The sequence below is a fragment of the Siniperca chuatsi genome, linkage group LG15 (genome assembly GCF_020085105.1).
Source record: "Siniperca chuatsi isolate FFG_IHB_CAS linkage group LG15, ASM2008510v1, whole genome shotgun sequence".
In the NCBI taxonomy this organism is placed as follows: domain Eukaryota; kingdom Metazoa; phylum Chordata; class Actinopteri; order Centrarchiformes; family Sinipercidae; genus Siniperca; species Siniperca chuatsi.
In genome coordinates, this window is record NC_058056.1 from 13,500,513 (window position 1) to 13,528,415 (window position 27,903).

General features: G+C 41.0%; 5 protein-coding genes and 1 long non-coding RNA gene across 11 annotated transcripts; 2 read left to right on the plus strand and 4 right to left on the minus strand.

The window, feature by feature from the left end:
* Positions 1–217: 217 nt before the first annotated feature.
* fosaa (v-fos FBJ murine osteosarcoma viral oncogene homolog Aa) lies at positions 218–3,088 on the minus strand. Of its 2 annotated transcripts, none has more exons than XM_044167703.1 (4): positions 2,941–3,088; positions 2,078–2,305; positions 1,643–1,750; positions 218–1,546 (listed from the first exon to the last, which is right to left on the minus strand). In XM_044167703.1, the coding sequence occupies exons 1-4, from the start codon at positions 3,076–3,078 to the stop codon at positions 878–880; spliced, it is 1,143 nt and encodes a 380-aa protein (XP_044023638.1). In that variant the 5' UTR covers positions 3,079–3,088; the 3' UTR covers positions 218–877. The 2 variants fall into 2 exon arrangements, with proteins under 2 accessions (XP_044023638.1, XP_044023639.1); XM_044167704.1 differs by having other exon boundaries at positions 2,078–2,232; positions 2,941–3,063.
* On the minus strand, positions 2,971–12,632 carry mlh3 (mutL homolog 3 (E. coli)). 3 transcript variants are annotated; one of them, XM_044167694.1, is made up of 14 exons: positions 9,651–12,624; positions 9,432–9,533; positions 9,240–9,319; positions 8,999–9,103; positions 8,796–8,880; positions 8,650–8,718; positions 8,422–8,530; positions 7,040–7,199; positions 6,892–6,915; positions 6,711–6,789; positions 6,445–6,596; positions 6,272–6,347; positions 5,365–5,427; positions 2,971–3,041 (listed from the first exon to the last, which is right to left on the minus strand). In XM_044167694.1, exons 1-12 carry the CDS (start codon positions 12,277–12,279, stop codon positions 6,276–6,278), a joined length of 3,666 nt encoding a protein of 1,221 aa, XP_044023629.1. In that variant the 5' UTR covers positions 12,280–12,624; the 3' UTR covers positions 2,971–3,041; positions 5,365–5,427; positions 6,272–6,275. The 3 variants fall into 3 exon arrangements, with proteins under 3 accessions (XP_044023629.1, XP_044023630.1, XP_044023631.1); XM_044167695.1 differs by lacking the exons at positions 2,971–3,041; positions 5,365–5,427; positions 6,272–6,347 and having other exon boundaries at positions 6,449–6,596; positions 6,711–6,814; positions 9,651–12,628; XM_044167696.1 differs by lacking the exons at positions 2,971–3,041; positions 5,365–5,427; positions 6,272–6,347; ... (1 more) ...; positions 6,711–6,789; positions 8,422–8,530 and having other exon boundaries at positions 9,651–12,632.
* On the plus strand, positions 4,113–6,262 carry LOC122862308. Its single transcript, XR_006374669.1, has 3 exons — positions 4,113–4,249; positions 5,103–5,161; positions 5,342–6,262. It is a non-coding gene; the product is annotated as an uncharacterized LOC122862308 (long non-coding RNA).
* Positions 12,633–13,586: 954 nt separating the features above from the next.
* On the minus strand, positions 13,587–20,776 carry acyp1 (acylphosphatase 1, erythrocyte (common) type). Of its 3 annotated transcripts, none has more exons than XM_044167716.1 (3): positions 20,640–20,776; positions 14,430–14,517; positions 13,587–13,966 (listed from the first exon to the last, which is right to left on the minus strand). In XM_044167716.1, the coding sequence occupies exons 2-3, from the start codon at positions 14,508–14,510 to the stop codon at positions 13,751–13,753; spliced, it is 297 nt and encodes a 98-aa protein (XP_044023651.1). In that variant the 5' UTR covers positions 14,511–14,517; positions 20,640–20,776; the 3' UTR covers positions 13,587–13,750. The 3 variants fall into 3 exon arrangements, with proteins under 3 accessions (XP_044023651.1, XP_044023650.1, XP_044023648.1); XM_044167715.1 differs by lacking the exon at positions 20,640–20,776 and adding an exon at positions 15,811–15,910; XM_044167713.1 differs by lacking the exon at positions 20,640–20,776 and adding an exon at positions 14,711–14,830.
* LOC122862229 (golgin subfamily A member 6-like protein 2) lies at positions 15,807–17,868 on the plus strand (the record flags this gene model as incomplete). Its single annotated transcript, XM_044167576.1, has 2 exons — positions 15,807–17,045; positions 17,600–17,868. Coding segments are annotated over 2 exons (1,344 nt in total), but the record flags the coding sequence as incomplete, so codon positions are not given.
* Positions 18,974–27,863, minus strand: LOC122862299 (serine/threonine-protein kinase Nek9). Its single transcript, XM_044167697.1, has 24 exons — positions 27,422–27,863; positions 26,511–26,688; positions 26,377–26,432; positions 26,226–26,296; positions 26,009–26,114; positions 25,293–25,424; positions 25,076–25,186; positions 24,860–24,924; positions 24,682–24,732; positions 24,385–24,577; positions 24,147–24,291; positions 23,857–24,057; positions 23,644–23,690; positions 22,893–23,054; positions 22,694–22,802; positions 22,452–22,613; positions 22,128–22,295; positions 21,990–22,049; positions 21,572–21,759; positions 21,299–21,457; positions 21,080–21,184; positions 20,931–20,984; positions 20,640–20,838; positions 18,974–20,540 (listed from the first exon to the last, which is right to left on the minus strand). Exons 1-24 carry the CDS (start codon positions 27,605–27,607, stop codon positions 20,461–20,463), a joined length of 2,988 nt encoding a protein of 995 aa, XP_044023632.1. The 5' UTR covers positions 27,608–27,863; the 3' UTR covers positions 18,974–20,460.
* Between the last annotated feature and the right edge of the window lie 40 nt (positions 27,864–27,903).

Below are 27,903 nucleotides of genomic sequence, written 5' to 3' on the forward strand. Positions count from 1 at the left end.
GAAAGTACAGTGCAAACTAGGTTTTGTGAAAAACTTGAAAGCACATTTACTTTAACTCTGCCTTGCACATTATAAGCATACTGTAAATTGTAAATTTGTAGAATTATGAGCATATAATTTAAATTTATTGGAATAATTAAAAGTTAACATCCAAGCTGACAATTATTTTCATCAAATATTTTCATCTTAATTAAGAAACAGATTTCTTAGAGACAGGTTGCAAACACCAGCACCGAACACCACTCTGAATGTAGGTTTATTGTCATTATTCAGCAGCATAGATAAGCAATCAATGCTCTTTTTTTAAACTTATTTTAAAATTTAACAAATAAGTCAAAATCTGAAAGGTAAAAAAATAAATCATAAGTTACATCTTGATAAGATATATAGTATATAGCACTGGATGTTTTCATGGAAAACTTTCAATGAGGTCAAACCACAGTTGATGACATTGAGGTATGCAGGTACTTGGATGAATGTAAATACAACATTTACAGCAATCAATACACTACTGACACCAAAACACAAAACCATACTGTAACATTAAACCCCACATTACATCTTAGATCTAGTAACAGATCAGATATATATAAGCTCTGAAAATTATTTGGAATTTTTCAGCATGCGTTTTAAAATCAAAACTTCCTTCAGTCCCTCCTGTAAAAGTAAAAGCCATGCTTTTAGCTACATCACTCTGTTGGCTATGTATCTGGAGAAAGTTTATATGTTTGCTTAGTCACACACAAGACATTTCATGAATGTATTCCTTGAAGTGTTACAGCATACTGTGGCACATGTTGTTCGTATTCATTTCAAAGTCAGGAACCTGCTGAACAGAAAAACCAGAGAGATCAAACTGATCACTTCCCTCTGTACATTATAAGGCGAGGAGAGTTGGAGAGTTGAGGATATCAACAGATTCGGCTTTGCCCCCTCCACCTTTATGGCTGTCTAGTCCCTCTGTGAGAGAGTCCAGCTCAGGACACGCAAATGTGAACACAGACAGGTAGCTGCTGCAGGTGGGGGTGGAGGTCACCACAGGAGTGCTGAGAGGCTCCAGGTCGCTGGAAACAGACTTGTACAGGGTCTCCCAGTCCGAGACCCCGAGAGAGCTGCTCAGATCTATGTCTGGCACGGATCGAGCCGTCTCCATCGGGGTTTTCTCCTCCAAGCTGGGTAACATATTTTCCAGTAGCCCCTCCTTCATGTCCAGAGAGGGCTCGAGATCGTAGATGTTGATTTCAGCGCTGGCACACAGCAAGATATTGGAGTTCCCAGAGATGGCTGTGGACGGATCACTGGGGATGTCCATGTCCTGGAGCGAAGGAGCTTCCTGGGTGCCATCCTCTGGAAGTCTGTCCTCGTCTGGACTGGACGGTAGCTCTGGGGACCCTGCAGGCTCCTGGAAAATAGACTCCAGCTCCTCTGACATGTGGCACACTGGTTTATGTGTGGCAAGGATAAATTCAAGCCGTTCTTTCTCTTTGAGGAGGTTGGCTATTTCTGTCTCCAGGGCTGCTTTTTCCTCCTCCAGCTTGTCTGTCTCCTTGAGATAGATCGACATCCAAAATCATCCACATTGGAAAACACACAAACAGTGGGTGCAAATGACAGCTGAGTAAATGCATCACTGTTTACTTACAGCTTGCAGTGTGTCCGTGAGTTCCCTCCGTCTGTTGCGACACTTTGCTGCAGCCATTTTATTCCTCTCCCTCCTTATCCTCTTTTTCTCTTCCTCCTCTGGAGACAGCTGGCATGTAAAAGAAATAATTCAGTTATTACCTTGAAGAATCCAGCCATTTCATCCTCTAATCCGCTACATCCGTTGCCAATTCACCCTCTGAAGAATGGCAAAAGCATGTTTCGCTGCAATGCGTCTAAAAATAGACCATTGTTGCAGACTTGCTGTGACCTGAATATAAATTGACTGCCTAAGGAAGGCATACAGCCAGCACACACACCAGAGGAGCATGCACAATAGCACTGTTGCACACAAGGAATTCAGACTGGCATATGTAAATTTACACTATTGACTATTCTGTCCAATAGCAGGTAGACTTCATCTGAGCGAACCTACCTGCTCTGTTTTCCCCTTTCTGACAGCATTTTTTCCCTTACTCCCGCCCTCTTTGGGTGTTGCCTGCTGAGAGCTTTGTGGTTCATTGGCTTGCTTGCTACCCAGAGATGGGGAGACAGATGTAATAAACGTAGGCTGGACCATCCACTGGAAATCTGGGGTAGAGGAAATTGCAGTGACTGTTGGAACAAATGGAGTGTCTTGAACGCTCGTGTCTTGGCAGAGCTCCTGAAAAAAATGGAAATAATTGACAATGAGGACTGTAGTAGTTTTTTTTTTTTTAAATAAATCTATTCCCATGCTATTAGTGGTTTGAAGTGGATCTTATTGTGATGACAATCATCAATGAAACCTACAAATCATATGTTTAGAGTCTAAAGCAGAGGGTCATCTACATGTTATTTCTTCTTGAAATATACCCAACCAGAAATAGCCTTCTCCAGATCAATATTTGACATTATCATTGTTTCTGACGTCAACAATGACGCAGGGATGCTGTGGAGTCTCCTGAATGGATTTATTTTTCTCAATGAACCGCTGCATCGACACTCATACATTCGGTCCCAGGACGTGGAATCATAACAACCCGAGCAACGCTGCTATTTTGTCACATTTCCACCTGCATGGATCTCTGATCCAATTATATAGCCTATAAAATATATCAAAAATGATGTCAAAATATTAAGCGCACCCAGTTAATTAAAATCTTATCAATCAGTTCCACCTCCCCCTCCCCCCACCGCGAAGAAGCATTAGGGCACTCAGGCTGTGGATCACATAAAGGGGATGTTTAATCTGCTTGTAAACTGAGTGCCTTCGTGGGCTGCATGTTGAATATATATGATCAACAAAGCCATTCATACCTTTGCATCGCTCTCCGAGGAGGAAGCTGGAGAGCTCGCCTCTTCTGGCGTCTTCTGGCAGAGTGTCCCGACCGGAGACTCAGTCCGGCAGGTGGGAGAAACTGAATCCATGTCAGTCGTCAGGTTGTTATGATACATCACGAGGGAAAAAAAAAACACAAGTCCTGATCAATGACAAATATGACTCTGGCCTTCCGCTGGGCAGAGCGTCTCGGGTCTTTTCTCCAGGTATATACCTGGTAACTGGACGACTAGAATGCAAGCCCCTCCTTTTATGCTCTGCTAGAATTTTATGAATGAACCAAGACTGTACCATCCGCGGAGGGGAAGGGGGGTCAGAATGACAGCCACGCAGGCCTACATTTCGAGGTAAAACAGCATTATTTTGACATTTACCCTCTTGTTTATTATGTCCTCCATGAATAATATGTAAAACATTTTTTTGTCAGATTTGGTCACAACTTCGTCCCCGCACGAAAGCCAAATAGCAGTTTCACTCCCATTCACAAATATCGGCTTCATATATGCAATGTGGGGTGAGAAACGTGAGCCTATTTATAAATACACATAGGCCTGTAACCATTTGCTCGGCGATGAAAACTTGATTTACAGGTGCATTCATTTAATCGAGGGTAAAAGACACTTATAAGCGATTAAGAGTAGACTAGCCGAATAATACCCGCTGGTATTGTTTAATAATGTAAAAACTAGTTTAATTGCAAGGTCGACGCGACGCATTTTGCACGACCATTTCAAAAATATAGCATGACTATAGTTTCCATAGGCCTATGTTCTCCGCTTGCAGATGAACTTACTCCAAAATTAATTTCTTCTCCCTATATATTTTTTTAACTTAGCCGTCTGACAGACGTCTCGGTAAGCTCAGCACTTTGGGACTGCCTTTTCCAAAGATAAGAATCGAGGGCTGTTAGCAGACATAATGAAATTATGCTGAATTGTTTACTTGGGGAGAAGGTGGTGAAGAGGAGAGATTGGACATGTGGGGGCGGAGAAGTCACGTGACACGAGCCGGATCTGGAGGAAGGAGAACCATGGGGAAGGGGGAGGGGGTTGCATTTGACAGGAGCAGCAGCAGCATCCTTCGCTCCCATCACAACAAGGGATTGGTAGCATGTCTAGACTTTGCGTTTTCCTGCTGATACTGGTCCTTTCGCACCTGGTGTTTACTATACAGTTCTACCTGCCGGTCAACTCTACAAAATGTCTACAAGGAGACATCCACAAAAATGTGCTGGTCACAGGCGAGTACGAACTTAGGGAACAGTCAGAAACTACAACTAATTTGAAGGTACGTGAACGTGTCGCACCGCAGCTGTAACATATGGCAAACTTTCTTACAGTCTCTCTTGGGGGAACAAACAGTATCCAGGGCGATACAGAAATATACATAACCAAGTATCTCGTTTTGATTAATTTGTTATTTTGGGGGTTAACTGTCAAAAGTAAATCATTTTCACAATAAAAATGTGGATATAATCCCCCAAAGGTAGATGCATGTTAAACACTTCATTCTGATGAAGTCTAATACCATCTGTTAAGAACATTGTGCAACTTTGTAATGTAGCACTTTGTTTTGCAGCCTTTATGATCAAGAAACTAAACTAGTCATATTACTTGTCTAGTCTCATAAAGATATCAATATAATATTGGTTTATCATCCAGCTTTACTTCAAAGGACTTACTGGGCTCATTGCCCCACTTTGGATCCACTGAGCTGATAATTGAGAGCTAGTTTGAAACCCATCTGTCAACTCTTTCCTCAGATCACTGATTCTTTTGGCCACACATTGTACACCAAGGAAAATGCCACAAAAGGGAAATTTTCTTTCACGACAGAAAATCAGGAGCGGTTTGACATTTGCTTCAACAGCAGATCTCCAAAGAGTGACTGAGGTTTAGAAAAAAATATATAATAAAATAATATGAAAGAAATATTATCTTTTTCTCAATGAACAATTAGTGATAAAAGGGAATATTCCGATTCAAATGGACAAATAAATGGACACATAAATTATTAGTGGTCTACTATGGAGGCTAAAAATGCATGACTGGGGTGATCCAAATGAATCAATGAAATTGATTACTGGCTGATTATTATTTTCTGTCAAATAACATAATAAGCTATTAATGCTTGTCATTAGGCAGTGGGAGCGTACCAGGCCACATGAAGCATGGCGTGGAAGCAAAGACCTACCAAGAGGTGAGGGATTGTGTTAATGCTGTTATATCAAAGATCATGAGTATCATGAGTATTCATCCAAACTACTACGGATAATTCAGTGCATGATTAACTTTGTGACAGCAGTAAGAAAGATGATGCAGAGAGATCCCAGCATCTAAACATGTTTGATAAATATTACTCTTGCAATCTCTTTGTCAGATTGAAAATATGGAGTAACTGACCCCCCTCGATGCGCCGCGAAGATATCTTGAGCACCTCTCACAGTCCATTGCAGAGGACTTTGACTACTTGAAGAAACGAGTGAAAGAGATGCAAGACACAAATGGTAAATGGATGGAGCAATATGTTTAGTGTTTACGTAAATCACCACTTCGGCAGAAAACTGCATCTGCACTGCCCTCTATGGGTTTAAATATTCTAGCATATTCCTCTTTTGGCCGAATCCCTTCAGTATGTGTGATGTCATAGCAGGTGTTTTGCCTTTAACAACAGATGGAAGTCACCTGCTGTGTGCGATGTGGCAAGGAAGAACAAGCTTGAGGTTTTGAACTCAGAGTTGCAGCAATTTTCTCCTCTGTGTGCTTCATTGCTAGTTGTGTCTGAAACTATCAAGTTGACTAAAGTGTTAAAAAGTTTTGACACTATTTAACTGCTATGCTATCCTGAACAGCTTCCACCAATACACGAGTGCTGCTCTTTGGCATCATCTCCACGTGCTGTTTGAGTGCACTGGCCACGTGGCAAGTTTTCTATTTGAGACGATTCTTCAAGGCAAAGAAGTTGATTGACTGAATACGTTTTTCAAGTACAACCTGAGGGATACAGCTTGATCATCAAGTGGACTTTAAGTTTCTACAAGTCACTACAATATGCCTTTTGCTATTTTTCAAATGATGCATCATATTTAATTAATTTTAATTTGTTTTAGTATTTACTCTTTTTGTGTACTTACAAAACTAAATGTTATTTATGTCTGACTATATGTCTTCCTATGAATTTACAGTTGCTTTAGTAGAGAACAAAAGGTTTCGGCTACAGAGCTTTCGGTAGAATTTTGTAAAAGGAATTTTTATGAGTTACAATTCATTTTCTTGACAATAAACTACACATCTGAAAGAAAATACACACCCGCTTATCTATTTCCATATAGTTCCCACGCTTTATACATTCTTCTCAGCTTTTGGAGGTTGGGTTTCTGTAATTCCTGCAGGGACAAGAATGCTTAGTCACCACCAGATTGCAGTGCTGTACAATGCTTTTAAAACTACATTTAGTACAAATGTGCTACTCCATTCTGGTACCTTCTGGTCTTTGTCCAAATGGAGGATGTCGACTAAGGGAGCAATGGATGGACGACCATGGGCACACTGGAAGGGCAGCTGGCAGGAGGACAAGGATGCCACCAAGCTGTAGCATTCATCTCTACTCAGGCTGTCATTGAATTTGATGGCACCTGTTTAATACGTACATGTGATTTGTATGAAGATCCAGTGTGAAACTGTAATTTATTGAATCATCATTGCACTAAAAATAAACTGAAGGATAGAGAGAAGTAATTTAACCTTACCATGGCATGCTAGGGAGGCTAGCACCTTCAGCACAGTGAGAGGCAGAGATCCCCTCACTCTCCCAGTTGAGCATAGTAACTGAGACACAGAATAAGAAACAATACTATTGTTTTATTGAGTAATAAGATACTTTCTCCACACAAAAAGGTTTAGGGGCTAGAAAGACACTTCCAAGCTTACCTCAATCTGCTCTCGGAGATACTCCTGATGTGTGATTATGGAGAAAAAGCAAAATGGAAAACATAAGGGGATATAAATGTAAAATGATCACTTGGCTAAATGAGTGATACAATAGATGGTCTTAATATGGAGGTTTCAGAAGTCTTACCTCAACAATAGGCTTGATAACAGATGGTCTCCCCCGCCTGAGCTCATTACTCTCCTTTTCCATGAAGCACAGTGGTACCTTTCCTACAAAGATATGTGGATCCGCTGCCTGTGAGAACTTCACTTCCAGACCCAAACTCCGCAAATGTGGCTGACAAGACCTGTAAGAGTGTCCACAATACATTGGAAAACACTGCTCAACCAATGTATTAATATCCATGGTATGAAATAAACAGGTTTGAAACCTCCAGTGTTTGTCAACTGATGTCAGTATTGTCAAGAAATTAAACGGAAAGAGTTTAAAAGTGCTAAAGTGTGGTGCAGTTTGACAGAAATTTAAAAAAGATGGTTTAAAACATTTAGAGTTTAGCTGCTGGCTAGAGGATATTATTATTCTAGTTCAGAATATGTAAACTGAAGGATGACAATAGGCTTCTCAGGTGAGTGAGTGTCAGTATCAATGAAGCCTCATATCATCAAGGAATGTAGACTAGATCAGAGCTCCAGGACATCCTTGCTGCAACCATAATCAAGAGGGGACACAAGGCAGATTGTGGCAGTTACAGAGCCATCACCTCCCTGTCCAAATCAGGCAAAGTGCTGCACGTTTTCCTACGAAGTGACTCCTTCCACTGAAAACTGACATGATTTTTTGACCACGATCCAATTACAAGAAAAACACAATGAACAAAACACAACCTTTGTATGTAACTAAGATTTAACTCAGGCATTTGACAGTGTACACTCTACTATTAATACAGGTTGCCACAACAAGAACATTAGAAAACTGACGCTACTGAATGATGGATGGCATGTGAGCCAAAGTGCTACGCAATAGCTCTGGGTTAAGACAGGGGTGAAATGAGGCTGCTTCACTGCACCCACCCTTTTTGTCATCTTTATTGATACCATCCTTCACCTCATTGCCAAAATCTGCTGCTTGGTGTCTCAGTTGTTGTATGGAGCAGACAGTGGGCTGTCATCAAGCAATGACAATGCCATCCAACCAAAGGAAAAAACACCATTGTATCCTAAACACCTTCACTAACGCATAGAGGCAGTTGTTCAGAAGGCACAGGTCCTGTATCAGCCATTGCCCAACTAACTATTGATCAAGCCCTCCAACTTAAATTGGCAGTATTCTCGCCTCAAAAATCAAACACTGACTTACAGAGATATAGCTTCACCCCAACAACAATATGACATCAACTCTAATGGACAGGCCACTGAGAGTGACACTCACATGTTGAATTCGCATTGGATGAACTGTCTTTAGCCATACTTTGAAAAAAAGTATATTCTCAAACTCAGTAGTATCAGCCTTTAAGTAACTCTACTGGTTTTTCCCTTTGCTTGTCGTACTGTACAAACAGAAAAACACACCTAAGTAGCCTTAGCTCCTCTTCTGTTACACTGATATCAAGAGGTGGCAAAATGGTTGATGAACACAGACGTCTCTCTCCTGGTACATCTGGATCATCCTCATAGGAGTCTATGACAGGAAATACAGTTGTGACTGTAGCATCGCATCAGGGTCCCAACAACAGCATTATTAATTTAACGTTTCATTCTCAATATTAATACTGTGCTTTGTGCGGTTGTTTTTTTTACCTGCAACTAGATTTTCAAGTCGAACTCTCTCGTGTGCAGCGTGTTGATCCACCAGCACCAGAAGGTTTCCTGGGGTTTCAATATAAGATGCGTGAGATGTTGATAAATCAAAAAAAATGACAAAACGGTGAAGTTCTCGTCTATACCTTTACTTTCAGTGAGTGCCACAGGCTCTTCATCTCTTGTATTGATAAGACATGCAAGAAATTTCTTATCCACTTGATGAATAACCTATAAAAAGGTAATTAAATAGCAATTACTTCACAACATCAATGACAGCAAAATGGTTAAAGCATTATAAAGAACATTTTGTCAGAATGTTTAAAAGGACACCAAAAGAAAAATTTGCCTTCATTGAGTGAATCATGGCCTTAGAAAAGCGGTATGGAAAGAGAATGTTGTGGATCTTGACCGCCAGTCCGTCAGCTTGCCCACTTGATATGTCCACACCAACCTGTGGGCACAGTAGAGAGTATAGAACAGATAAAACAAGTTGAAAAAATGTACATCATTGCAACATTACAAGGCTGTTCTCCAACCAAAGAATCACAAACACATTCTAATAAAGTAAGCACACAAGCTTTGTTTACCATCGGAGGTCGGACAAAGACAGGGTTGTTCCACTTTGAGTACAATGAGGTGAGTGAGCTGGAGCTCTCACCGTTGTCATCTGTTAAGACAGATGAGATCATACGTGAACACAAACAAGCCAGTATTCGTATTGTATTTGGTGTGTGTGTTAGGCACCCTACAGTCTACAGTCTGATCTGTCTGTGAGGTACCTCTGTCATCAAGCCCTGAACTAATCACTCTCTCTGTCCTGGATTTAGGTAGGAAGGGCAACACTAGATCCACCTGAAATGGGTAACATCTGTATTCCATCCCTACAGTTCAAGGAACAGGAACAGCAGTGACAGTGAAGGTATTCTTGGTTAATGTTGAGTGCTACTTCGAGTTACTAGCATGTCAACATAACCTGCTGAGAAAAACTGCTAACTCACCAATTTCAGAGATGACACTAACAGCCATATTGGTGACATCAGATGTACAGCACACTTGTGTTTCTTCAGTAGGTGGGTCCTCATATTGGCTGAGCCCAGTCACTTTGTTGACATAAACTGTTTTTCCCACAGATGTATTGTAGTAATGAAGCCAGTCACCTGATGTTGTGGCCTCTTCACTCTCAGCCAGCTGAGGATTTGTACTGCAACCGGGGACAGGCTCTGGATTCAGTGCAGTGTCACAGTGTTCCTTGTTGTTATTGCTGTCTTGGATGCCATCATTACCACTACTGAGGCAGGTATTGTCCTGTGAGGCAGTTCTGGACAGGTGTGGTAATACTTTTGAAGCGTCTGTCCTGTGTTGTTTCAAATGGCAGAGTTTAGCTGCCAAAGATGTTTTGCCTCTATTCTGCCTTGAGACTGGTTTTAACTTGTTGAAAACTGAGAGGGTTGGTGGGCTTCGGAGGCTGCTCCGTGTCTCTTCTTTTTGTGTTTCTGTAGCATCACCATCCTGCTGATCTTTCTGGCAAATCAATAAATTCTGGGAATTCAAAACAAATCTTTCGGTCTGAAGAAGTCTAGTATTATTCTTTTGATGAGTCTCTGGAGAGGGTAATTTCAGTTCATCAGATTTACCATATACTCTTCTAAACTCCTCAAGAGATCCACACTCTTTACATAAAGACAACTTTTGACAAGTTACAATTCTGGGAATCTTTGAGGGAATGACAGGAGCAAAGTCTTTGTATACTTTCTGACAAGATCTGTCTTGGCCTGCATCCAGTGAGATTTTGCATTTTGATGCAAAGGATCTCTCTTCACATTTCTGTGCTAAAATTTGCTGCTGAACTACTGACTTGCTGATTTTGGACAGGTCCTGGGTCTGCAGACTTTCATGAATGTATGGATCTGACAGACTGATCTTTCTGTTACTTACTAAAGTCTTTCCATGTCCTCCTGTACCCCTGCCATAAGGTAATATTTGCTCAATACTGTTTAAATCTGGCAGAATTTGTTGAGTGATGCTGTCTAGTGAAGTCGCATCACTGGTTGGGGTAGTATTGTTTAATCTTATCTCCCTTTCTTTTGAAAGTTCAAGTTTTTCAGTTTCTAGTTGTCTGACTGAACTTGAAATACATAAAATTTGAGAGCCTTCCCCAGCTTCACTGAATGTTAGCTCCTGTGTAAGCTCTTCAGAAATGTTATTATTAGATGCAGGTTCCAGTCTAGCCAGATCACACAGTGGCTCATCTCTACATTCTTTGTGTTGAGTTTCCAACTCATTTGCAGTTATCTTTTTCTGCCCCAGTTGCTCAGTCTCTTCTTTCCACTCCTTCAGACCAGACTCCTGGCAAACACTGTCCTCACTTAGACAGTCCTCTTTGTGCTTACGATGAACAGAAGCAGATGCCAGTTTCATTCCTATACTGCAATATAATGTTGAAGCACTGATAGTCGCTTGGGCACCATTGCCACTGTTGTGCCCCTCTTGGTCTGTATTGTGAGTGCCAAACAATTTGGGAGATACATAGTCCAAATCATCTTGAGAAAGTACAGCCACCAAGTTCTCTCTGCTCAGGAAAGCTTTCACTGCCTCTTCTATACAGAGCAATATGCCATCCCAATCTTTGAACTCTATTAGAGTTTTGGCAGGCTCAAGACATATGTCATACTCTGAGTAAGAGCATTTAATATTGATGATGTATACTCCATGCAGCTCTTGGCTTCGTTTGTGCTTTGGACTCCTGGTGGCAGACTGCCACTCTGGACTGTCATTTTTCTGATTTGAACTGCTGATTCTGCGTAGGAGAAAGTTCAGCAGCTTGTGTATCCGTGTTTTCAGGAGCAGTCTGTCATTTACATACAGGTACTGTAAGCCGTTGTTGTAGTGGCCTTCCATGCCAACGTAACCGATCACTTCAAACTGTCCGTGAGTGTAGCTGATTTCTCCAAGTTTCTGTGCTCGCCCGAGGCTGTGTATCTGAACAAACCTGTGGTAGGTGTTTTTAGCTTTAGGAAGCTGCACCGTCATAACTCCTGTGCAGTCATTCTTCAGGGTGAAAGACACGGAGGGATGCATCAGAGAAATAGCCTCCATTCTGTGTCTGATTCTCTCACCCTCCAGGACAGCATTGATCCTCTTCTTCCGGACTGGCATGTTGTGGAAGAAGTTACAAATGACAACAGTTGTCCCTGCAGAGGGTCGTGCAATCTCTGCTTCAAATACATTCATGCCCTTGCCATCCTTGAAGATTTTGACGTGAGTTTTCACTGATGATCTGGTCCGGGATGAGATTTCAACAAGTGTGGCTAGAGAAACTATACTTGCCAGGGCTTCTCCTCGGAAACCATACCAACTGAGGTTGTCCAGGTCTTCAACAGAGCTGCATTTGCTTGTGTGGTATCTGTTTCCCACGCACTCTATATCCTCAGCGTTCATCCCAGCACCGTTGTCGATTACCTGAACTTTAAACGCCTCCATGTCCACCCTGACTCCCACACAGGTCGCTTCGGCATCGATGCTGTTTAGGATAAGCTCCTCTACGCACTGCTGAAGTGAGGGGATAGCGACACCAGAGCGAAGTTTCCCCTGAACCTCTTTAGGCAAACATTTAATCATGGTTTTCATTAAATCCAATTCTCTTGGTATGTCCAGTCTCTTAACTGTCCTGACCGACTACACAGTAATAAGTAACATTACGCAGGCTTAAAACTGGCCGTTGCTAGCTAACGTCCGGTAACATTAGCTTAACACTAGCTAGTTTAATGAGTTCAAACGAAAACTCTTTCAACGGGACACATAAAAAAAACCAGGCACAATTCGTTAAATTAGATAATTAAAATTAACCATCGAAAGATGCTAAAATCAAACGTTGCTGCTGTTTAGTCAACGTGAAACGAGAGGACCGTAGCAGCTAACAGCCAAAGGTAATAGTGCCATCTTGTGGTGTGAAGGACCTACAGCTTAACCGTCGTCTGCTTTTTCTTTAAGTCGTTGGCAAATTGCAACCAGCTTTGAATTTGCACACCGCCACCTACTGTACGGAGTGTGCTATCTCATGTGTTCATAGAGAGACACAGTTTTGTATTTTATTAACTGCCCTGTATTTTCAAGTTAGTTTGTTAAATTAAATAAATACATGTACATTCTCGCCCAACGCTGATTCATAAAGCCTAGAAAAATGATCTTCATTATTAATCCCTCCAGATTCCATTCATGGCCCATGTTATATTTTGCCTTTATGTACTGCTCATTCTTTCCTACATATAACAAGTCAATATATCCAGTTCCATCACATTTTTCTTGCCATTCAGAAGTGTACAGTTTTAAATTTTGTATTTATTCTGTATTCCAGTCTTGGTCTTGTGAATATCACCTCTTCTTTTCCTCTTCCTCCCTCTATACCTCTTGGCAAGTCTAGTTTGTTAGGCCAGTGACATTCTTCAGGAGTATTTCCATGATGAATCAAATTAACACAAATTGAGGATAGATTGATTGTACATATTTGGCTCTTTTGTCAGTGTTTCTTCACAGCCACCTGCAGAGCACAGTCCTTGCCAAAGGAGGGCAGCAGCATTCTGATGAGTATATAGTCATTCATCAGTCAGACTCTTTCAGTCAGTCTTTATGGAGGAAGATGAAGATGGCAGTGACAGATTTCAAGGTCGTACCATTGCCTGGTTGCTCAGCAGGATGTTTACTGTACTCCTGGTTTGTTTGCAAATGTCCCCGTAAAACAGATTCAAAGTCTGTTAACAGTCTCTGCTAAAAAATGTGGTCATATCTGATAACCACTCAATCGTGTTCCTCTCAATGTTATAGTCTAGGTCCCTAACATCCAGGTTCTGTGTAACAGCTGATATAACCTCTTAAAGTTAAACCAATCAAATATTCCCTTATTGCTGTTAATACAATAAAATTCAAACAATGTGAAGCCTGCTTAAAGGAATTTCTCATTTATTATTGTAATTCCATATATTGTAGATGTTAATGAGACCTAACATACACACACATTTGATTAATTATATGAGTTGCATTCCAATCATTTAAAAATACTAAATAAATAAGTTAATATTACAGGCACAATCTATGGGTTATTTTATTTTACTATGTTAAAGGATGAGTGTTCTAGGCCATCGATTGTTTTCTCGTTCTTGAACTCTGCCTTGGTTATGTGCGACTTGGGGCTCCCGGTGGATTTCAGCCATTCTTGCATTTCTTTCACCTTGCTTTGTGGGCCTTGTAGCTGCCCCTGAACAGTTCCTGCACCTGTGTTTTGGACCCATCCAACCAGGCCAAGCTTCTTCCCTTCTGCCTGGAAAATAAAACACTGAAAATTAGAAGATAGCAGAGGCAGGACACTGATGGAGAATATGGCTGTGATGGGATACTGGGAAGGGGATATTAGTTAGATAAGTTGTACAGCATGGGCCTTGAACATTGTTAAGAGTTAGATCTCTAACCTTGACCTTGGAAATGGTAGTTTGACGGGGAAAAAAAATCTTGACTCAAGGTCCACTAGCTTCTCAGGAGCTTTTAACTACACCTCGCGGCCTCCATCAGTTTTTATCATCATCCATGATAATTAACGTAACTGAGTAAACTCCATTCGCAAGACCGTGAGATGCGGTTGAAAGCCCCAGAAAAAAAAGTTAGTAAGTGAGAGATAAGAGATAAGATGATATAAGATTTTCTTGTTAAACAAAAACTTAGAAAGGACTTTTAGAAAGGTCACGCTGCTCATGTGTAAGCTAAAGTTGTATCACTGTCAAACTCACTTGAGTGTATTTCCGAAAAAATACACCTTGCACTCTGCCAAAAATTTCATAATCCACTGAAATTAGGTCTTCGTTGGACATAGTGGACCTAAAAAAGGAGAAATAAGACAGTATTTAGGTTAGGGACATAATCATGCTTAGGGCCTATGTTCCAGCTACTACAAGCTATGCTAACAATTTATTTGTGTTCAAACGATTTGAAACCTGGACAAATAACACGTTTAGCATCGTATTCATGCTGTATAAATACATGGTAGCTCGCTGTCAGTCATGTAATTCACCTGAATATTGTTAGGAAGCCGCGAGAGGACCACTCAGCTCCGAAGCATCTCGATTTTAAAACATACGGGACTCTGCTTCAGGAAGTGATGTTCAATGGACCAATCAGAGAACACCCGAGACACTTTTGGTTTCTAAGCAACGAATGTAAACGTTGGGAAAGAAGTCGCAACAGTTATTGGCTATCTACGAGTGGCTATATTTGTAACTAGCTAAACTCAACGTTACTTTTAATTCAGACGACATACAAAAAGCCAGTAAGTGTTTGAAATTCTAGACGGGGTTTGGGGGGAAATTTGTCAACCACACATGGAGTACTAAGTAGATAGCAGCTCGCTATTTTTTTTTCTGACATTGACTTCTGTTTGGCTAGCAGATGTTATCCAAGAAAAACAAGAAATGCCATGTCAGCAATGTTTTGTCAAAGTGCTCAGAATGGTGCAAAGTGTATACATCTACACTGCATGACAACTTCATCTGCTAATAAAGACTTAGCAGTAATTCGGTCGAAAGCTACAGAACGAGTATGTGGACCTCGAGTTGTCAATGGCTGTTTTCAAGGTCAAGAATTAATTGTCATTGGAAGGACCTGTATAATAAAATTTGGATTTGTAGCACATGCCTTTATAGTTTTTATCTTACCAGGCTGTCATTTATTCTGACTTGAATTTTTTTCTACATTTAGAGTAGAGACTAATTACATGGACTTAGAATTGCGTGGGTAATTTGAGACTGACGTGGGAGTCAAGCAAAGATTCGGTCACACCTGTGCTCTTATTTTATACAAATGGTCATACACGGCAGATGCCAGCTTTGTTCCCCCAGCCTTTTTCTTTATGAAGCTTACTTTATTTTTCTGCTTGTTTTAAAAAAAAATTAAATACAGGGGGAAAAAACCTCAGCAGCTGGTGCGGAGGACTCAGGTGTCTTTCGCAAAGATTTATGGAACAACAGTACAACCTCAACCCCAAGACATGATCTTCAACAACAGATAAAGTCATGAGCACATACACAAGAAGAAGACACAGCCCTCAAGGGCAGTACAACATTGCAGGAAAAAGACATGGCAGTGTTTATACCCAAGCACAACATGATGTTGTACCTGTTAGTGGAGCAGATGGTGTAGACAGGCCATTTCCAAACAAGCCTGTTAGCCACAGAAGACCTCTCAATCCCAGGACACAAGACTCACTTGATCTGTATGATTTTGAGAAAATCACTATTACAAAACAACCAAGAGGCACGTTGCCGCCCCAAGAACATCATTCAAATGGCATTAGAGAAACCAATGGATCCCAGCATCCAAGAAAAGACTCAGACAAACTTCCCAGAGGAGAACTGCAGATGGCCAGAGCAATTCATGCAAAAGAGCTCATTCTACAGGAGAAGCTGTGGAGGGTTGAGGAAAAAATAAGGCAAAAAATCAGCAGAGACTATATTGAAGCTGCTGCAGGTGAGGAGGAGAGGCACAACAGAGCAGAGAGGGAGAAAGCGCAGACAAAAACCAGGCTGTTTGAGCAGCAGAGGAGAGACCCAGTGAGAAGCAGAGAAATGATGATGCAAGAAAGAAGACAGGAGGATGTTAAACAACTTAGGAAGAGGCAAGATCAGAGGAATGAGAACAGAATGAGGAATACACATGAAGAAGAGGGGGCCAGATGGAAAAGAGGGGAAATAGAATTTGCACAGTTGCAAAGAAAAGGACATAAAGGAAGTCATGAAATCACAGTTCATGAGCAAGAAGTGAGTGGAGAGCTGAACAAATCGAGGTGGGAAAATGTGAAAGAGCATACCAGAAGAAAAGGAGGGAATGAAAAAGATAATGGCATTTGGGGAGAGACAGGTGTGACATCACAGGAAGGACCAAGGAAAGCAAAAGAAAGAGTCCAAAATACAACCTCTATGGGTAATAAAGGTTGGACAAGAGAAAAGAAATATAAGGAGAGGACATGTAAGGAGATGTGCGGTTCAGACTATGAACAAGACATGCCTCAAATGAGTCAACAGAAAACTTCTCATAGAGCTGCAGCAGAAAACCACAGAGGTGCAGGAAGAAAACTGTCTGGGGAAACACTGCTTCCACCAGTTTCTAGTCATTCCAGCAGACCAGAGCAGGGGGAGCTCAGACTTATAGATAGCACAGACACTGGCCTCCAGCTTCTCCCTTGCAGAATCTGCAATAGAAAGTTTGCAAGTGAAAGATTAGAGAAGCATGTCCAAATCTGTAAAAAGGTGAAACAATCACATCGTCAAGTCTTCAACTCCTACATCAATAGGACCAAGGGATCCGCCATTGAGGAGTTCTGGAAAACCCACAGCAGAACCAAGACTCCAGAGGTAGGCCAGTAACATTTTTGCCTCTTTTAAAGGGCCAAGATTTATGTTAAAGGTACTCTGCAGTTTTTGACCACTTGTATTGCTATAAAGCATTGTTTTTAAGAGTGGGTCCCACATAACTTTGTTTGTTTACAAAAAAACCCTCCACAGGGTACATTTACATTTACAAAGACAAAGTCTAATTAGTTTAGTTCAAAGTCTAATTTAATCTTGATGACATCGTAGTGGGTAGGTTTGGAGACTACAAATTTATAACAAGAGTCTGCGATACAAACTGGGGTGTACGGTTGTAAAGCAATGGGCATTTACTAGCTAGGGAGAATCTAATGAAAATATGCTATTGGTTCCATTATGGGAAATGTAGGATTCAGTTTTTTGGTCTCGACCCACACTGGGGACTAAAAGTCAGCATATCTCGACCTCAGCTTCTTCGATTTACCCTTTCTTTTATTGTTTGTTTGCATCAAATTCCCAACTTTATGTGAATTTAATGCTAAATTATTTTAAGTGAGTATTTACTGTTTTTGATAGGTATTTGATGTCTTTTTATTCAGGTTTTAAAGAAAAATAACCTAAGACAGAACCACAAGGCCAGCACAAGGACTCTGCATGAGGGTCGACTCCCAGCTGGAAACTCACAGTCAAAATGGTCCAAGTAAGCTGACCCGAATGGACCCAGAAACATTTGGCACTGAACCAGTTTAACAAGAAATCCTCTGGTGTCAGCACATCAAGTCACCCATCACCATCTCGTTATTGTCAGTAGTCTCTGAATTGTTTGATTTAATCCCTTATTAGAATGTTGTTAAAGATTTCTTGTCTACATTGTTGGAATATTACTCGTTATTTAAAGTACACATTACCCAGAGAGTCTCTGTACACTACAAGTCAGTACAACAGCAAATAACAAGAGAAAAGAAAACACACAATATTACATGTAAAAGTACACACACATACACACGCACTCACACACAAGCACAGGTAATACTGTTAATAGGATACCAAGGTTTAGGTTAGTAATTTTAAAAACAGAGTTTACCATAACAGGATTGGGGTAGCTTTTTGTCAGGAGGAAAAACAGTCAGTGATTTGGGTTCCAGCCGGTGAAATTCATAATTTACAGAAAAATGTTTTATCAACAGAGCTCGGTAGGCAAAGGCTGGACGACCAAAAGAGTTCATGTTAAATCGAAGAATAGTTAGATAACTGGCAAAAAGGGAATGTAAGGGACGTGATGGAGTAATAAGGCTGGAGATATATGACGGAGCCAGTCCATTTAAAGCCTTATAGATAAGGAGGATTTTAAAATCTTGTGAGGACTCTAGCAGCTGCGTTCTGGACCAGTTGGAGACCTTTTTTTGTTGTCTTAGGCAGGCCAGAGAATAGTGCATTACAGTAGTCAATTATAGATTATGTGAAGGCTTGTAGGCCTAGAAGGTAATTTGGGCTATTTTACGAAGGTGGAAGAAGGCAGTTCGTGTTATATACTTGATGTGTGGCTAAAATGAAAGAGAGGGATCAAATACTATTCCCAGATTCTTAACTGTATGGGTCTGAGAAATTGTGCAGCCATCAAGGTTAATGGAAAGATCTGTAAAAAGTGATGTGAATCTAGCTGGACCAACAAGCATCATTTCGGACTTGTGTGCATTCAAATGCAGAAAATAATTGCACATCCAGTGATGGACTTCCAACAAGCATGTCACTAATTTAACCAGCTGGGAGGAGTCATTGACTGCTACAGGAAGATAGATTTGTGTGTCATTAGCATAGCAGTGATACCTTATATCTTACCTATTAACTGAACAGAACTGTCTAAGGTAGTTTTGGCTCTTTACAAGGATAGTGCATGTTATTATCAACAAATAGAAATAGCTACAGTATATTGTAGCTTACATTGTTGAAAATATTGACTATACACACACATAGCAAAAGAGAGCTGTTAGTTTTATTTATGGCTTTTACACAAAGCATGACACAACAGTATGACTGTGAGAGGAGTGTCTATACAACTGTTACATCTCCACAATATTTGGTTAACTGTTGAAAAAAATAAACCATATTTTAAATGCTGTCAACACACTATAAAAAAAATTCACCTAAGGCACGGCATTTTCAGATTTGCACTCATTTTGGTTTCAATAGCTTGCTAAGGCACTCTGATTGGTTTTTAACGTTTTACTGTGTGAAAATACTGCCAGTGTTATACTGTACTGTTGACATCTGACAGTTCACCAACTATGAGTAAACAAATTGTAAACTATGACAAAGGGTTTTACACACATATGTCAGCACACAATAAACAAGACCTCAAACAAAATGCAATTACATATTTGCTTTCACAAATGATGTATAATATGGCAAAACAACATTTGTGAAAGTACCAAAGACAGATAAAATGGTTACAAAATGCAATAACATTATAGCTGCAAGGTCAGCTATATTATATATGCTTTAAAGACCACGTTTTCCATATTAAAAAAAAAACAGTTCAAGTGTTCATATATGTCACAATGAAGACCTACGTGTGCTGCACCTACAAGAATTCCCAAGTCAAAGGCAGTAAGAAAAACTAACTAAAATGAGTGCTAAAATGAATCAGTAGTTTCATGTTTCACACAAATGCTTTTATATGAGAATAAAACATGCAAATTTAAAAAGTATATATTTGCATGATAATTAGAATATGTTCGTAATAGCTAACATGTATGATAAATATGGAGAATAAAAAGGCTATTTTGTATTTGGCACTTTAGCTTTTTAAGAATATCAAATGAAATAAAAATAAAGTGATACATAAGAAAGTTATGCTTTCACATTGGAAGATGGCGCTAACATGAGTCAATCTGCACAACATACTGGCTGCCCATCTCTCAACAACTGAGAAGAGGAAACCCCAATTTTTGCATGTATTAGCAAAGGTTTCCTATTTGCATAAGCTGATCTTACCTGTTATGTGATAAATTCTAATATCTGAGGCACTAAGGACTGAAGCCTCAATGCGGACATCACTTATAGTCAACAATAATACCACCAAAACATGGACTTAACATTCACATTGCAGAGTAACACTATGATGATTGTCTCTCACAGGTCCGATGCATCATGTTGATTCCAGCCAACATTTCAGTCTGTGGAGAAACTAGCTAGATCACTCCACCCAGGTGAACACAAGCGCGCATATGAGAGTGTGCAAGGTATTATACAGTATTACATATGCAATATGCAAAATGTAATCATGCAACTTGGCGCTCTGTCAAACGTGTATACTGTAATGTAACCACTGTGAACAGGCACGAGGCTGCACCCTCTGCTGCACCTCTAACCGAGCCTCCACTCCCCATCTAACCAGCTTGTTTAATTCAATAAATGCTGAGAGTTTTGACACTTCTCCCATGATCAGAACATCTGCAGCTTAAGTATCACACACTGGCCCCGGCAGATCGGCCCCCGTGGTTTGTGAACTGGCTCCAAACATGTACATCTGGTCCTCATCTGCAAAAGCAGCAGCAGCAGAGGGTTCAAAAAGTGTGACTTTACAGAAAAAGTTTTTTTCTCAAGTTCCTGCTTTCGCAGGAAGCTTTCCTCACTCACCAGTGACGCAGGCAGTAAAGTCAGCCCCACATGCCACCGATCGGCCCCCGTGGTTTGTGAATCCGCCTTCACTTCCTCCTCCATCCCCGGGCATACGATCAGAGTGATGATTTCCGTTACTGTCACATCCTGCTTCCCGTAGCGTTGAACGACTGATTGCTGCCCAGAGCCGTTCATTCTCCTTCTGCTGCTCATCGACCTAGAGAAAGCAGGAATACATGCTGTTACTCATGCACAAGGACCAAAATCAGCACTGAGGCAGGCAGGTGGTTTTTGGGAAAAATGTCTCACCTGCTTCTCGAGCATCTTGATCCTCATCTCTTGATGAGCGACTGTCTCTCGCAGCTGCAAAATAAGCTCTTCTGTCAAATATTGTGGCAGTGGAATATACTGATAAGATTAGATAGATTTTTGCACTGTTGAGTGTGCAGATTTGATACCTGTGTAATCTTGGTACTTGCTTTGCAGCATGTGCCCAATTCTCCTTTTCTGCAGACATCAGCCTCCTCCAGTCCATTGACTTTATCACAGCTCATTCGTTTAGTCTGTGGAAAATTGAGTGGACATAGCGGATGCAGTATTACACAGTATGAACAGCAGTATTTGGAGTATATAATTCATGTTCAGATTAGTGCAAAGGACAGCTCTTTTGGCATTACCGATAGGCCTTTCTTACAGCTGACTGCTGCTGCCGCTGCCTTTAGCTCTTTCAGCTCCTCATAAGGTAGAGTGACGCTCTCTGAGATGGAAGAGAGCTGGTCAGGAGTGGGTAGCTTAGAGTTTTCTGGAATTGGGATGTACTCTGCATCCTCAAGCTCCTGTTGGATGAGAAATTCCCTGAATTAGAACACTTTGATTCTCCATTCAGATGTTTCTGACTTATGATTCAAACAAAGGCTTCCTTATTCCTTGGTGCTTTCATGGTAACAAACCTTTCTAAGCCAGAGAGGGCAGGAGCTGTCTCCAGTCTGATTTGCCAATGACATCATCGGGGTCTCCATCAGACACTCCTCCGTATTATCCTCCAGTGTACCCCCAAGACCTCTGTCACGACACTCCGTCTCTGAACCAGGTTCTATGTCCAGATCCACTGTGGATGTAGATGCCTCCTGGCCCAGTCCTATATATATATATATATATATATATATATATATATATATATATATATATATATATATATATATATATATATATATATATATATATATATATATATATATATATATACACACACACACACACACACACACACAATGAACAATGTAGACTTGTACGTATACATGTAGACTTATTCTTCAAGCAAAGAAAATGAATCAATACACAAATCAGTGACTGAAGAAAAGTATTTACCACTAGCAACTGATAGTCCACTGCTGTTAGAGCGAATAGTCTTGGAGTTCAGCACTTTCTCTGCAAAGAAGAAAATGTATTAAACAGCTAGCTGCTTGCAGCAGTATTCTGTGTAGGTATCTGGTTGTGATTACTAACCCATTATGATAATGGTGTGCCAGCCACGGCAAGAGAGGTCCGGTACATGGTGGAGGGAACCAAAGATGGGCCTTGGCATGGCAGGGCAAACCTCTGAACCAAATCCCTTATCAGCAGGCATCCCAAGTCGCCCATTTCCTGCATTTCCCCATGCAAATATCTGACTGTCTGCAGGAAACAAAAACAGATGATGGTATATCCTCAGGACTCAAAGTCTGGGGCTGTGGCTTCTAGGAAGAAATAAAACTACCACAAACCTTGCCATAAAATAAGAAAAGTATACATATTGCCATAAATGCACCACAGGACTGTACATGTTCTTACCCTCAGTGGCTGCAATGGTGAAGCCATCTCCACAAGACACTTTGGTCACTATCTTCCCTCCAAAGGGTCCGACAAGGACTTGGACGCCCTGGTGTTTCTTAAAGTCCTTCACACCCTGCTGTCCGTATTTGTTGCAACCAAAGGTGATCAAACGACCACGTTCTGCGAAGCCAGAAATCATATGAAATAACGTTTCTATGAAATGGTGAATTTTTGCTTAAAAGAGCCTCTTTTTGTAGTACCATCAATGGCAGCTGTGTGGGTTTTCCCTGGAGCTATGGCCTGTATCTTGAATCGCGACAGCTGCTTTGCTAAGGTCAGTGTGGTGATGTAAGGGATCCCCTGGTAACCCTGGTGTGGTGTACAGGGAAAAAAACATATAAACATAGCTGCATCACCTAAAGTCTCTATTATTACTATCCTTTAAGTATAACCTAGTACCTCTCCAGGGTGGTTTTTGAGACCAGAGATTCCCTGGTTCAGACCAAGTTTATTGAATTCATTGTTTCCACACGCTAGGACTTTGCCAGCTTCTGTCAAGAAGAAGGTTCCATCACTGCCACATGACACTGAGGAGATGGTGGCTCCTTTAGGGATCTCCACCTGGGAAAACCAGAAAACAGAAAGTACTTTTGAAATAAATAGCTACAAATAAGAATATTTGTGAAAGAATATTTGAAATTTTGTGAAAAAAGAAAACCCCTCTTTGAACAGAAATGGTGGTCTGAGATTCAACCTGCCAACAATCTATCACAGTGTATTATCACCATCGTCAAGCCAATCATATGCTAAACAGGTACTTAACAGTGATGAGGGAGGTGCAGCCAGAAAACAATAGGCTTGATTACTGGGCCATCATGGAAACAAAAGAAGGTCAGTTTCAGGTGAAACTAGGCAGGGTAAACAGCAGAAACTCAGGTAGACTCCTTCCTGAGGGCAGGGCTTAAGTAACACAAAGTAGCTTAAATTTCTGAGTTCTCAGACCATTTTTCACAATTGAGAATGACTTCCGGATGGGAGCCGAAACTTCTTGATTCTGAAAACAGTGTCCAGATGACTACGATTGAAACCTTTTCTACAATGGAACATTCCTGGACGAATGAGGGACTACACCGTCTTACAAATAAGAATATTTTATCATATTGCTTAAAACACAGTCAAGAATATGTCAGAACGGGGAACAAAATCTTACTTGCATCGGAGAAGAGAAGTCATCCTCACATTCCAGGCCGAGGCGCCCTGCAGCAGAAAAAAAAGCCATTTTGACAGAGAACACTTAGTAGAACTGTATATTAAAAGGGCCACTATCTCCACCTGCTGGCCACAGTTATAACAGCAAAAACAACCTTGCAGAGACTTAATGACATCAGCTCAAAACAACAGCAAATAATTCAACCCTATGTACCATACTCTCCGCAGCCCCAGGAGTAGATGTCTCCACTCTGAGTCAGGACCACCACATGGTTGTCTCCACATGAAACCTGGCGGACAGGCCGCTCCTCGAAAAACTCCAAAAGCACTGGCTCCAAAATCTCCACGCCGAGCTCACCCTCCACTCCAATGCAGCCGTAATAGTCTGACCCAAACATGTACATCTGGTCCTCATCTGCAAAAGCAGCAGCAGCAGCAGAGGGTTCAAAAAGTGTGGCTTTACAGAAAAAGGTTTTTTCTCAAGTTCCTGCTTTTGTCACTCACCAGTGACACAGGCAGTGAAGTCAGCCCCACATGCCACCTGTCGGATGGCCTTCCCGTGCAGCTTCTCCACCTTCTTCGGCTGCCGGTAAGAGGCCTGGTCTCCGTGCCCCAGCTGGCCCACCATCTTGGCCCCGCCTTGGACATTCTGAAGAGAAGGTAGAGAAAGTTTCTTGTAGTGTGAAGCAGAAGAACAACTGGATCCACTGTATCTCTCCCAGAGTGATGGATCAATACTTACAGCCCAGGTATACAGTTCCTTTTCCACCGTCACCACTGCAAAGTGACTCTCTCCTGCACACACGTGTTGGGCACTGCTGCCTCCTTTAAACGTGTCCAGTTTCTGTGGGGTGAACTTCCCTCCGCCCCAGAAGTACACATCCCTTGAGCGTGTAGTCACCACAGCAACAGGGGTGTCAGTCCCTGTACTCAGCCTATGGTGTAGCCAGGAAAACAAATCAGTTATATACTACAAAATCTTACTTAGGGACCATAGACAAGCTTTTACAACGGAGAATATGTAACAAGTGACACTTACTTTGGTTTTTTCATTGCTGAATTCAGCAGGGCAACACGCTCTTCCAGCTCCCTAACAAAGAACGAAGTTGTCAGTGAGTTCTCATGGGTGTTTTGATGTCATTGCATCCAACAGAATCTAAAATATTTTCTTACTAAGGAAATAAAGAAAACACTATTTTCCCTTTCAACCAACTTACTGTCTGCAGCAGGAGATGAATGGCTGGTCCAGAATCTGCTCAGTTGTAGGCCTCTTTGCAGGATCCTGCGACACAAGAAGATCACAAGAACTCTACAGTGATATCCCACACAGAGGCCAGCTTTTTTCTTAGCACACAGTATTATCTCCGGCATCAATCCATTTGTTTCATAACAATCTGAAACAACACTCCTCTCTGATTATTCCCCTCACTCACTTGATCGAGGCACTCATACACCAGTTGGATCAAAGCAGACGAATAAACATCCGAGTTCACATCCATAGTCCAGTTGCCCTGGACTATTTTCACGCAGAGGTTCAGAGGGTTCTTATGGACACAAAAAAAGCAAAATTAATTAATTCTGTTGTGAAAAATCCAATTTACTGATTAATGCAAATAATCAAAACTATTTCTAGCAAGTTAACAAGCCTACCGTTGCATCAAATGTTCTTGTAAGAGTTAAGACTTCAAAAAGTACACAACCCATGGCCCAGATGTCTGATTTGAAGTTGTACTTCGTTCCCTGACACAATTCAGGTGACATGTAATATGGAGTTCCCACACACTGGATTTACAGAGGAAGAAAAAGTGCAAAAAGACGATTAGTAAAACATGTGTCTCAAGCTGATGCAGAAGGAGCGATACAACCATACAACTGTGCAGTGCTACACCTCAAATAATGAGTATTTGCAAAGACAACTTCCAGTCAGCAAACACCCACAGCCTCATATCATCTGTGATCAACTCTACCGTCTCGATTCTCATCAAACAACAGCAACATTCAAAGTGACAGCAAAATATTACCTAGTCACACTCACGGTTAACATTTTCAATGTGTGTTTTAATCTCAACTGTGTTTCTCAACCTGTACCTGCGATGAGCTAAACTACAGCTATACGTCAGTTACAACGTCGTGTAGTGAATGTTGAAAAAACTATGCTATTCTCTGTATTTATGTTGACTGTGCCTCTAAATAGTATAGCAATATCTAAAAAAGAGCATCCACAAGCCCAAGACCTACATTACCACTAGGCTATTTGATTCAATAGAGTAAAGAGTATTTAACCACTGTGTAACATTCATTTAATATTGTCTTAAATCATAGCCAGTCTGGTTAAAAATGCTATGGGGGAAAAATTCATAACTTACAGTCTCTGCCATTGAAAACTCAGAGTCTAGCTTCTTTGCGAGGCCATAGTCGCCCAGCTTAATGAGGTCAGTCTTGGTCAGGAAAATGTTCAGAGTTTTTATGTCTCTGCAATAAAAAAAGAATGGTTCCATTACCAAAAAGAATCATTGTTAGAAACAAAACAAAAAGTCAAGTGACCTGCCAGATGCCTTCGATAAAGGCATGAAAACATCTTACCTGTGTAAGATCCCGGCCTTGTGAATGTGAGACACTGCTGAGGCAATTTGGTACAGGTACCATATGACCACCTAAAGAAACATGTTAAAGGTGAAGATGTAATAGAGAATAGTTTGTATAAAATAAATGCCCTGCAAGGTCGCACTCATACCTTCTCACTGAAAAGTTCCCCCTTCTGTTGGATGATTTTATCGTACAGATTTCCTCCTGTGATGAGAAGGCCGTTTAGCATTCAAACTGATCTCAGTCAGATCTTCAGAGTGGACACTGACAGTGTTTTCTTACCATTGCAATACTCCAACTCAATGAGCAGGGAGTTTTTATCCATGAAGTGATTGAAGTAGGCTATGATGTTGTTGTGCTCTAGGATGGAGAGGATGCTTATTTCGTTCATGACATCTCTGCGCTCCTTTTCGGAGAGCGAGTTCAGGTCCACCTCCTTCCATACCACCAGAGAGTTGTCCTAGACACCAGAGGGGACATCTCATTAAATAATACTAGTGAGAGTCTCAAATTAGCATCCAGATTTGTCCCTCCAAATGACAGAATGATAGAAAGCACAGCTTTAAGTTTATCTACGGTCATATCTACCTGCTTACATAATAGACAGACAAGGAAAATCTTCTCAGATGTACAACAAAAACCTTTTTACTAAATATAATTTATTCAAAATAAATTTTGGAGGGAGGGATAGCATGACAGGGTCTGCAAACCCATATAATGCAGTATGTGCACACAAATGTAATACAGGATAAAGAAGCAAGGCATGGGAAAGTCATTTATCTTACCCCCTCAAGAATTTCTCACAGGGGTATGGAAACAGAGGAACAGTGAGCAATTCAGTTAGTCAGGCACATACTGTACAGTAAATCATAATAATCCACAAGATGTAGCACTATAAACACAAGACATTTCTGATACATCGATTTAGTATGTTTTCACGGTAAGCAGTGGTTATCATTTCTGACTGCAGAACCCCATGCATGTCCAAGGAAAAGTTGTGGGGACCTTGTAAAGTTGCATAAGACATGTTTTCTTTACCCTGTTGTTATTACAGTGATGTTAAATGTCTCCACTTTAAGGAACACTTTCAACAACAAAGTTTTCATGAAGGAAATGGATTGTTGCATGGCATAATGTCTGATGTGTGCATTTTTAAACATAGATAACTGTGCTGGGACTGACACCCAACTTACCTCTGTTCTTCTGTACAGAGTTGCTTCACCAAACGCCCCCCGTCCGAGGATCCGGATAGGAATGTAATGCAACTTCTCCTCTTCGCCATTAAATGTTCCCGACGCTAATCGCTCACTGACCACAGATCCGCCGCCCAAATCTGAATTTAGCGAGTCAAAATGTCTTTCATAGTCCTCCAGTGACATTTCTGTTTAGGGACTTATTAGCCAGCGGCAGTGATGGAAATAACCCGAACAGGCCTAACGACAACTCTTTCTAAAAGACTCCTACAAAACCGTACACACGTCTAACATGTTACCCGTGTCGGCTAACAAAGTGGCCTGTCAAAGTATGAGTAGTGCTACCAGATGCCTCAAAGCCACTCCGAATATACAACGTAAGAAAAATACAACGTAGCAAAATACGTGCAACAGTAGTAGCTGCACCAGTGTCAAGCGTGACACAACAAAAATGAGGACGTTGAGCCAACCGTTAGAAGTTT